This window comes from Microcaecilia unicolor, chromosome 4 (assembly GCF_901765095.1).
Source record: "Microcaecilia unicolor chromosome 4, aMicUni1.1, whole genome shotgun sequence".
NCBI lineage: Eukaryota > Metazoa > Chordata > Amphibia > Gymnophiona > Siphonopidae > Microcaecilia > Microcaecilia unicolor.
The window spans coordinates 73,293,345-73,305,529 of record NC_044034.1 but is presented as its reverse complement, the minus strand read 5'-3'; the positions used below and the strand labels follow the sequence as shown (position 1 = coordinate 73,305,529).

Genomic DNA, 12,185 nt, shown 5'->3' with positions numbered 1-12,185 from the left:
ACTCAAGGTATGATCGCACCATTGAGCGATATAACAGCATTATAATTTTATTTATTTATTTTATTTCAGTACATTTACACACCACCTTTTGCCACAGTGTTGCAGCCCCAAAGCGGCTTACAAAGAACCAATTAAATAAATATATTACAGTTACATTTCAGTAGTTAGAGCGGGAGAACAAGATAAGAAGATAGGATAGGATAAGGAGGGAAGGGTAAGGGAGGCAAAGATGAACAGCGAAAGTCCTGGCGGGCCAAGGGAGACTATGAACATCCTCACACCTGTTTTCCATACCTTTCCTAATAATACCCAACATTCTATTCGCTTTCCGAGCCGCAGCAGCACACTGAGCAGAAGGTTTCAGCGTATTATCGACGACACCCAGATCCCTTTCTTGGTACGTAACTCCTAACATGGAACCTTGCATGACGTAGCTGTAATTCGGGTTCTTTTTTCCCACATGCATCACCTTGCACTTGCTCACATTAAACGTCATCTGCCATTTAGCCGCCCAGTCTCCCAGTCTCGTAAGGTCCTTCTGTAATTTTTCACAATCCTGTCGCGAGTTAACGAATAACTTTGTGTCATCAGCAAATTTAATTACCTCGCTAGTTACTACCATCTCTAAATCATTTATAAATATATTAAAAACAGCGGTCCTAGCACAGACCCCTGAGAAACCCCACTAACTACCCTTCTCCATTGTGAATACTGCCCATTTAACCCCACTCTCTGTTTCCTATCCTTCAATACATTTTTATTCAGATGGCAGTGAAGGCCTTGTGAGTTTCTAAGGCATTTGGCTGATGTACATTCGATCATTTATTGAGGAAGCAGATGTTAATGACTGTCTGCCATCTGTAGAAGGGTTGTGCAATCTGTGACTAGTATGTTACTTATTTAAGATGGTTAAGTAGAGAGGGCGGTGTTTTTAAAGGTGGTTGTGGTAGGGGCTTGAACTGACATGTATAGTATTGTTTGGTTTTGTGAACCAGTGTGATATCTTTATGAAACTGCAGTATATCAAGCTTTGTATACAATAAATCATACCAAAATGGCTCTTTTGACTATCAGATGGTAAAGAAAAACATTCATCTACTAAAGAATCACACTATGGTGCCAATTTCAAACATGGAGCAATTTAACTGTAGAAAAGGCAAATAAGAGACTCATTTACTAACATGCATTAAGGGGGTCTTTTACAAAGCAACACTAGCGTTTTTAGCTTGAGCTACAAATCAGCTGGCACTAAACACTGAGAAGACCATTATATTCCCATGGGCATGTCAGCATTTAGCGCAAGTTGATTTTTAGAATGAGCTAAAAATGCTATCCCTGCTTCGTTAAAAAAACCACTAAGTTTTGGGTATAACATCTGCCATCTGTAGAAGGGTTGTGCAATCTGTGACTAGTATGTTACTTATTTAAGATGGTTAAGTAGAGAGGGCGGTGTTTTTAAAGGTGGTTGTGGTAGGGGCTTGAACTGACATGTATAGTATTGTTTGGTTTTGTGAACCAGTGTGATATCTTTATGAAACTGCAGTATATCAAGCTTTGTATACAATAAATCATACCAAAATGGCTCTTTTGACTATCAGATGGTAAAGAAAAACATTCATCTACTAAAGAATCACACTATGGTGCCAATTTCAAACATGGAGCAATTTAACTGTAGAAAAGGCAAATAAGAGACTCATTTACTAACATGCATTAAGGGGGTCTTTTACAAAGCAACACTAGCGTTTTTAGCTTGAGCTACAAATCAGCTGGCACAAAACACTGAGAAGACCATTATATTCCCATGGGCATGTCAGCATTTAGCGCAAGTTGATTTTTAGAATGAGCTAAAAATGCTATCCCTGCTTCGTTAAAAAAACCACTAAGTTTTGGGTATAACATGCTGCAATGCAGGATTTTAACATACAGCAAGCCAAAAACTAAAATATCAGCAAGAAGGGGCACTGGCCATGCGTTAAAGTTGCCAGGATCAGCGTACTGTTGCCTCGATGATCAATTTCCCAGCACTATAAAATTAGTGCCAGAACAGCAAGAGGAAATAACACTAGCTCCGAGCTGATGTCGGGTTTGCTGCGACAGCAGCACCCATGTTTAGCACACTGCCTGCTGAGCATTGGGAATAGTTAATGCCCTATGTAGCATGCATTTGCATGCTACTTGCAGTCAGAGCCATTAAGTGGGTGTGCTGTTTCACATGCTCGTTGGCTCTAGTGCGGTACTAACAGTCTGTAGCTTCCACGTTTGCTTCTGATCATCAGCCTGTTATGGACCAATGCTGAAAGAAATGTGGTAGAGCCAGCTCAGTGCACTGCCCTACTGCAAAATTAACAGAAAAAAATATCTTTCTACCAGTGACTGAGCAAGGAAAGGTAACATAGTAACATAGTAAATGACGGCAGAAAAAGACCTGCACGGTCCATCCTGTCTGCCCAACAAGATAAACTCATACGTGCTACTTTTTGTGTATACCTTACCTTGATTTGTACCTGTCCTTTTCAGGGCACAGACCGTGTAAGTCTGCCTAGCACTGTCCCTGCCTCCCACCACCGGCTCTGGCACAGACCATATAAGTCTGCCCAGCACTATCCCCACCTCCCGCCACCGGCTCTGCCACCCAATCTCGGCTAAGTTCCTTAGGATCCATTCCTTCTGAACAGGATTCCTTTATGTTTATCCCACGCGTGTTTGAATTCTGTTACCGTTTTCATTTCCACCACCTCCCGCGGGAGGGCATTCCAAGCATCCACTACTCTCTCCGTGAAAAAATACTTCCTGACATTTTTCTTGAGTTTGCCCCCTTCAATCTCATTTCATGTCCTCTCGTTCTACCACCTTCGCACCTCCGGAAAAGGTTCGTTTGCGGATTTATACTCGCAATTGTTCCTACAGTCGTTGCAAGTGTTTGTTCACTCGGCACTGGACATTTATACATCTTGCACACTTTACAACCAAACCCTGAACCCTGAGGCAGGCGTTGTCGAACGCCGAAGCACGGCCCGTGTCGGGTCATCTGTTAATAAAATACTCCTGTTGTCTCGTCTTGAAGGCCCAGTGTTGCTTTTTTTGTTTGTAGCACCCAGCCTTGTGCCATACAAGGGAATTTTTCTGATATTTGGTAATTTTTTTACATGGCACTTTGATCCCACCTGGTTTAGATACCAGGAAAAGGGTTTTTTTTCCTCTTTTACAGTTGGGTTCAGTGTTGAGGTGGGGGGGGGGGGGGGGGGGGGGGGGGGGGAAGAGGTGGAGAGTGCACTAGGCATGAGGAAAAGGGCTTTTTTTTTTTTTTTTTTTAACAGTGAGGGTTGGGGCCGGAGGTGCACCAGACACCAAGATGTATTTAAATTCTTGGGACATTTGGGGGGTGGGGGGGGAGAGACTAATGCACATCACCATGATTTTTTTTTTTAAATAAAACCAATCAGGGCAGTGAGGGTGCCAAATCAGGGTACACTGACCTGGCCAAAAGTTTCTCATGGCAGCTGCATGTTTGAAGCCCCTTTTTACTATACACTACAATGGAATGCTTAATGGCCTCATTAATATCCAGTTTAAAGCACTGTATGGCCATGTCTTCTGCATAAGTTAATACCTGCACTCAACCACTCTATGCATTGCTCAGCCAGTTAATATCCTGTGATATCCGCATGGTGAGGCTCATAGTAACTTTCTGTATCAGCCTCTTAGTGCCTCCATGTTAACATGACAGTTGATTAGAACGCATTAACCTATAGGAACACTCCATGCCCATTTTCTGTCCATGCTCCGCTTGGTAATGCCTCCTAGCCAAAACTCCACTAACATGTGACTTAACTGTGTTGCTAATGGAGTTCTTACTGCAAAGGCAGGATAGCAATATCCTTGTGTCAGCTGTAACAGAGACCTAAATCATACATTAACCGCTAATGCAGCTTAGTAAAATGACCCCTAAATCCCCAAACTCAAAAGTGTGGTGACAAACTTCACGTTTCCAACATACTGGAATATTTTTGTAACATTTTCTACTTGTTAAAGATTGTTCATAGCAAGAACATCAAATCTGTCATAGTGATTTCTTCTCTAACTCAAGCATGAAGATAAGAAGTGGCCTATAAATTACAGCTTCTTTTTTATATACTATAAATCTGGGGTAGGAAAGTCTGGTCTTCAAGTACCCCAGGCAGGTCAGGTTTTCAGGATATCCACAATGAATATGCAGGAGATAGATTTTCATACCAAGGAGGCAGTGCATGCAGATCTCTCTCATACACATTCATTCTGGATATCCTATAAACCTGATCTGCCTGGAAATCTTCAGGACCAGAACTGCCTAGCCATGCTATAAATAACATCATTTTCCACTGAACCATAGTTTACATTAAAGTCTGTGTTGTAAACATCATTTACATAAAGCAATGTCAACAGAAAATTAAATACCTTGTTTTTCCAGTTATAAGAATTTTGGTTGGATCCATTACACGACAAGCTAGCCCTGCTGTGTGAGTAGTTCGCAATGCAGAACTTAGCTGGACAATATATGCCCATATGAGAGACTCTGGCAGTAATCCAGCATGCTGTCGTAGTATAGGACCATCATGTTGACCTAGATACAAAAAACACACACAAAAGTCTGTAAAGTAAAAAATTCTTCATAAACATTAGTAAAATATCACACTGCACATATTCACTTTAGTATTCATCTGAGTCACTGAGAAACCTCTATATACTATGTATTGTAATGGTGGATAGAGAGACACTTTTACTAAGCTGTGTTAGGTGCTAACATGCACGTAACGCAGCAAAAATGGCCTAACGCAGGATACGCTAAAGCGTTCCATGTTACTTTTACCATGTACACAAACTGCTTGCTATTTTTTTTTTGTATTCTTGAGGGGTGGAGAAGTAAGTGTTCATGTGCTAACCAGTTAGTGCATCTACATTATTGCGTGCTAACTGGTTAGCACACGGTTAACGCGTGAGCCCTTACCATCTAAAACATAGGTGGTGGTAAGTGCTCATGTGGTCATTTTTGAAAATCATTGGGTGCTAATGGCAACACTAGCACAAGGCCATTAATGGAAAAAAAAAAAAACAGAAAATTTGGGGTTTACAGCTGCGGTAAAAATTGGCCTCAGCTCAGGTCTTTCCCACGTGCTAAGTCTATTTTTACCGCAGCTTAGTAAAAGGATCCCAAAGTCAGCTAGCTATTATTATTTGTGGGAGGTGAGGATTTTCTTAGAAATATCTACATAAAGTGAAAACTTATTTTAGAAAAGCATGCCAACATTTTTTTTTTTTTTTTTTTTTTAACTCTTGGACCTCCTTTTCTTCTTTTAAAGAAAAAAATAGATAACCCAGTTAGAGACCAAAAAGCGGGAGAAGAACAATGTTAAATGGTCTTTAAAAAGACCGTGCATAAATAAATACTGCACTCTTCAAAAAGAAAAATTGTTCTGGGCTGAGTAGTGCTGAGCGAGCGTGCTTGGTGCTGTATGCATGGTTACAGTCATTTTCATATTTTAATTAAGGTGAAATTATGTCTTACCTGATAATTTCCTTTCCTTTTGTTGGCTTTATCATTCTGCACAAGTAGGTGTTATTTCCTCCTACCATGAGACAGAGGTAGAGGAAAAGCTGATTCTTACCAGTGACCTCACCAGTATAACCTAGTGGTGCTGAGTGGAAAGATCCGTATACTTCTGCCAAAATAGCAAAAGGTCGCTTTATATCGTACACTCATGCCCTAACAACCACTGCAGTTGCAGTAAACATCAAGTGAGTAGAACACCACAGAGTGGCACTCACTAGCTTGCATACTCCAGGAATGTAAGAATTAAATTCTTCCTCCCCAAATTCTAAGGAAAGCGCCTCAGGTCTTTGTCTTACGAGGGTGGGTTTCAGAATGGTATGGCCGACTAGAGGAAAGGAAATTATCAGATAAGAGAATTTCACCTTCCTTGTGATCTAGGCCATACAGTTCTGCACAAGTAGGATGTACCGAAGCAGATCTAATGGGTGGGAAAAGACAAAGCCCCCTGAATAAAAGCCATTGTCTAAGTCCAAAACAGACCCTGGACAGCACATCCAAACTGTAGTGTTTCACAAAGGAATGAAACCTAGTGGAGTGAGCTCTCAGGCCCTGAGGGATGGACGATTCCTGCAAATGTAGGCAGCCTCAATAGCCACCTTGATCCACCTCACAATCAAAGCCTTAGAGGCTGCCTGACTCTTCCTAGGGCCATGGAAAAGCACATAAATGTGGATCCGGAAGGAGAAAAGCATTTGTCTCCATCTGGTACAACAGCAACACCCAGCAGACGTCTAGCTTGTATGGTCTTCAATCTGCAAGATCAGAGCATTCCACCAAAAAGGTAGGCAAACCACCAGATTCATAAGGAAAGGAAACGCCACCTTAGGAAGAAAAGAAGGAACTGTGCTAAGGGAGACTGAACCCCCTCAAAGGAGAGATACAGACAACACAGACTGCAGTTCAGAGATCCTCTGAGCTGAGGTGATAGCCACCAGAAAAATCATCTTGAGCATGAGGTCCTCAATAGAAGCCTACCGCAGTGGCTCGAACAGAAGCCTCCACCATTACAAAAAGGACCAGATTCAGGTCCCATGAAGAAACAGATGGACATAGCGAAGGACACACACGTGCCACCTCTTTTAGAAACCAATCACCTCCCTGTGCAAAACCGAGATGCCCTTAACCATTCCCTGAAAACTGGAAAGGACAGCCACCCGAACTTTCAAAGACCCCATAACTAGGCCCTGATCGGACGTCAGCAGAAATAGAGCTGGACTGCTGTCATTTTGACCCTCACGTGGACCCTGACGCAGCACAGCCCAAATGAAATTGGAGCGAAACACTGGCCACCGTTGGTCTGGGTTGAAGGAGTTGACAAGAGCAAGGCTGGGCAACAGCAGAAGAACCCCCCAGTGGACATAGATGACCGCAAATGCGATTAGACTAAAGCTAAGTACACGTTTCATGATTCTGATCTCTGCAACTAACTAGCAGTAGTAGTTCAGTAAGCGATGTAAAGAGGACTTAATGGAGTTTTAAATCGCTTATAGAATAAGGTTTTTGAACTGATGATGAGGACAGATTGATTCGACCAAACCTTTAGGTCGTTATGATCGTGAGTAGCTCCTTAGACCATTGAGTCGAGAGCTCCTTGAGGCTTTTCCTTCTATAATCTGAGCAGACAGATGATGTCTACCACTCTATAGCACTTTATTCATTCAGGATTTGCTCAAGTGGATTTTTTGATTATATTTTTTCGAGCTGTACATTAGCAAATCCACCACCACTTCATAGACTGTCTAGATAGGATTCTAAACCCTGACATAAGCCAGGGAGGTGTAAGCCCATGCAACAGATATCTTTGCTTTTGAGTGCTGGGGCAGCACTGTGAACAGAGCAGTGTAGAAACCACTGTCAGAGAAAAACACCCACCTTTCTAAGCACTGCCTCTCAACGGCCAGACTATAAGCCAGAAGGGATTTGGATCTTCCATTTCCACCAGCCCCTGCTAGAGAAGGCACTGACCCTGGGCAATGAGTGGCTTGCCCACTAATAGGTGGATGAGGTCCACAAACCACGGCTGTCGGGCCCAATCTGGAGCCACCAGCAAGATCAAATAAGAATGACGCTTAATCTTGCACAACAGTCGGCTGATTAGGGGTCACGGATTGAACACGTACAGATGCTCCTCCTGCAGCCAGGGTTACACCACAGCATCTATCCCCTAACAGGCCAGCTCACTCCGGTGACCAAAGAAGTGCTCTGCCTTTGTACTGGCTCTGGAAACCATCAGGTCAAAGACTGAGGGGGCCCCCTTTGGCCAAAAATGAACTGAAAGGCTCGCGGCCACAGATCTCACACTCCCTTGGTACAGAAGGAAGTGGCTGAGAAAGCCCACCTTCACACTGTCCTTGCTCGCAATGTGTACTGCTAACAATGTCTATATGTACTTCTCTGCCCAACGACAGAGGTATGCTGCTTCCCAGGCCACCATATGACTTCTGGTGCTCTCCTGATGGTTAATATAAGACATCATAGTGGAATTGTCCACTAACTACCTCTGGATGAGAGAGAAAATTTCCAGCAGGGAAAGACAGACCGCTCAACGGACCATGCCGCTTCCTGAGTGGACCAGGTCCCCTGAGTCACTCAACTCAAACAATAGGCTCCCCAGCTGTGGAGACTTGCATCTGTGGTGAACATCACCACTCTGGGATTTGTAACGGCACCCCTTTCAGGTGAACCAGACTGTCTCACTAGTCCAGGCTGACTCTCACTTTGGCAGGGAGAGGGTAAGGTACAAAGTTCTGAGAAACAGGGGCCCAATGGGACAACAGCGCCCACTGCAGAAAGCACATTGTGTGCCCTTGCCCAAGGAATCACTTCCAGTGTCACAGTCATGGACCCCACAAGACCTGCAGGTAGTCCCAAAACTTGGGGGCTGACAGTTAACACAGCCTGCACTTCTGAGCCTGAAGCTTCTCTACTTGGTTCTCCAGAAGGAAAACCATCCACTTGCGAGGTGTTGACGTGAACTCCCAGGTATTCCAGGGTCCGAGATAGAACCAGGTGACGCGAGTCATTTCACAACCCAGTCCAGGGCCTCCAGAGGGGAAATGATCCAAGAGGTGACCAAGCTGGCTTCCGCATTAGCTTGAATTAGCTAGTTGTCCAAGTAGGGATGAACCTGAATGCTCTGGTGCTGCAGAGGCATAGCCACTGTCACCATTACCTTGCAAAAAGTACAGGGCGCAGTAGCCAGAAAAGGAAAGGCATGGAACTGGAAGTGCTGCCCCAGCACTCAAAAGGAAAGATATCTCTTGCAATGGGCTTCCATGAGGTCTAAGGATGTCAAGAACGCCTCAGGATGAACCCAGGCAAAGAGTGGAGTTTCATGCAAAAATGCTGGATTCACAGACAAGCATTGACCCCCCCCCCCCCCCCCCCCCCCCCCCCTTTCAAGTCCAGAATGGGTCGAAAGAAGACACTCTTCTTTGGACCATAAAATATATGGAGTAACATCCCAACCCCCACTCCACTAGCAGGACTGGTTTCACTGCCCCTAGATCAAGCAAAAGCTGCACAGTAAAAGCCACAGCCTGTTGCTTTAGGGCTGAGCCATCCTTTAGGCTTGTAGTTCATTCCTTATTACTTTCAAAGTTTGATTACTGTAATATAGTCTATGTAGGCTGTATTAATTCTATTGTGAAAAAATAGCAGACAGTTCAAAATCTGGTTATAAAGTTAATTTACTCAGTAAGTACATACGTATTGCCATACTGGGACAGACCAAAGATCCATCAAGCCCGGCACCCTGTTTCCAACAGTGGTCAATCCAGATCACAAGTAAATGGCAAGATCCCAAAAAAGTACAATACATTTTATGCTGCTTATCCTAGAAATAAGCAGTGGATTTTCCCCAAGTTCATTTTAATAATGGTCTATGGACTTTTCCTTTAGGAAGCCATCAAAACCTTCTTTAAACTCCGCTAAGCTAACTTCTTTTACTACATTCTCTGGCAACAAACTCTAGAGTTTAACTACATGTTGAGCGAAGAAACATTTTCTCTGATTCATTTTAAATGTACTACTTTGTAGCTTCATTGCGTGTCCCCTAGTCCTAATATTTTTGGAAAGAGTAAATAAGTGATTCCTGTCTACCCGTTCAACTCCTCTTATTATTTTATAGAAATCTATCATATCTCCCCTCAGCCATTTTTTCTCCAAGCTGAAGAGCCCTAGCCACTTTAGGCTTTCCTTGTAGGGAACTTGTCCCATCTCCTTTATCATTTTCATCACCAATCTCTGTACCCTTTCTAATTCCACTGTATCTTTTTTCAGAAGCGTTGAACAGAATGGTGCACAATATTCGAGGTGCGGTCACACCAAGTAGTGAGACACAGGAATTATAATGTCCTCATTTTTGTTTTCCATTCCTTTCCAAATAATACCTAACATTCTATTTGCTTTCTTAGGCGCAACAGAGCAGAGGATTTCAACGTATCATCAATGATGATGCCTAGATCCCTTTCCTGGTTGGCGACTCCTAATGTGGAACCTCGCATTACGTAGCTATAATTCGGGTTCCTGTTTCCCACATGCATCACTTTGCACTTGCTCACATTAAACATCATCTGCCATTTGGATGCCCAGTCTCTTAGTCTTGTAAGGTCCTCTTGTAATTTTTCACAATCCTCTTGCGATTTAACAAATTTGAATAACTTTGTGTCGTCAGCAAATTTAATACCCTCACTAGTTACTTCCATCTCTAGATCATTTATAAATATGTTAAAAAGCAGCTGTCTCAGTACAACCCCCAAGGAACCCCACTATCTAACCTTCTCCATTAAGAATACAGACCATTTAATCTTACTCTCTGTTTTCTATCTTTTAACCAGTTTTTAATCGACAATAGAACACTACCTCCTATCCCATGACTCTCCAATTTCCTCTGGAGTCTTTCATGAGGTATATTGACAAATGCCATTTGAAATTCCAGATATACAATATCAACTGGCTTACCTTTATCCACTCCTTCAAATGTGGTAAAGGCGGTTAGCTTAGCGGAGTTTTAAAAAGGTTTGGACGGCTTCCTAATGGAAACGTCCATAGACCATTATTAAATGGACTTGGGGAAAATCCACTATTTCTGGTGTAAGCAGTATAGAATGTTCTGTACATTTTTGGGATCTTGCCAGGTATTTGTGACCTGTATTGGCCACGGTTGGAAACAGGATGCTAGGCTTGATGGACCTTTGGTCTTTCCCAGTATGGCAATACTTATGTACTTATTAAATGTAACAGATTGGTGAGGCAAGATTTCCCTTTACTAAATCCATGTTGGCTGTCTCAATCCATGCTTTTGAATATGCTCTGTAATTTTGTTCTTTATAATAGTCTCTACCGTTTTGCCCATCACAGACGTCAGGCTCACTGGTCTATAATTTCCCGGATCTCCTCTGGAACCTTTTTTTTTTTTTTTTTAATCGGTGTTACATTGGCCACCCTCCAATCTTCCAGTACCATGCTCGATTTTAAAGTTAAATTACATATTAACAATAACTCTGCAAGTTCATTTTTCAATTTTATCAGTACTCTGGGATGAATACCAGGCGATTTGCTACTCTTCAGTTTGTCAAACTGCGCCATTACATCCTCTAGCTTTATAGAGAGTTTCTCTGACTCGTTAGCATTGAATACCATTTCTGGCAACAGTATCTTTCCCAAATCTTCCTCGGTGAAGACCAAAGCAAAAAAGTCATTTAATCTATCCGCTATGGAAGTTGTCTTCCCCGAGTGCCACTTTTACCCCTCAGTCATCTAGCGGTGCAACTGATTTTTTGCTGGATTCTTGCTTTTAATATACCTAAAAATTTTTTTACTATGTGTTTTTGTCTTCAATGCAATCTTTTTTTCAAAGTCCCTTTTTGCCTTCCTTAGCAGCACTTTGCATTTGACTTGACATTCCTTATGCTGTTTCTTATTATTTTCAGTCGGATCCTTCTTCCATTTTCTAAATGATTTTCTTTTAACTCTAATAGCTTCCTTTACCTCACTTTTTAACTGTGCCGGCTATTGTTTGGTTTTCCTTCTAACTTTTTTAACACACAGAATATATTTCACCTGGGCTTCTAGGATGGCATTCTCGAACAGCAGCCACACCTGATGTAAATTTTTGACCTTTGCAGCTGCTCATGTTTTTTTGTTTTCCACGGTAACTCTCATTTTATCATAGTTTTTTTTAAAGTTATTTTTATTGAAATTTTTATAATGCAAAACAAACCATATCTATAACTTTTCATACATCACTCAAATGCATAGCTTAACATTGTTTTGATAGCTCAGTCATACACCCCTCCCCCATCCCTCTAGCACTACGGTGATGATATTAGCCCTTCTCTTACAAGTTCATATGGTTGCCACACTTTCTGAAAGATCGTGACCTGTCCCTTTCTCATGGCTGTTTTGACATCTGATAAATAAAGTCCACTTTACGAGCTACCATCTGTAGTGCTGGTGTTTCTTTCTGCTTCCACGCCCGGGCCAGTGCAATTTTTGCTGCCACAAAGCATGAGATAGCCAATTTGTGCAAGTGTGCCTGTATTTTCGGGGGTCTGAGATGAAGCAGGCAGTATTCTGCCCAGCCTGGGCACTCCAC

The 12,185-nt window shown here is 42.5% G+C and overlaps 1 protein-coding gene across 4 annotated transcripts in view; it reads right to left on the bottom strand.

The window, feature by feature from the left end:
- Positions 1-12,185, bottom strand: part of PAN3 (poly(A) specific ribonuclease subunit PAN3) — a 219,670-nt gene that overhangs the window by 37,766 nt on the left and 169,719 nt on the right. For all 4 annotated transcript variants that reach the window (XM_030200338.1, XM_030200339.1, XM_030200340.1 and 1 more), the window contains one exon: positions 4,435-4,600. In XM_030200338.1, the coding sequence (XP_030056198.1) occupies positions 4,435-4,600 (166 nt within the window). The remainder of the gene's footprint in view (positions 1-4,434; positions 4,601-12,185) is intronic.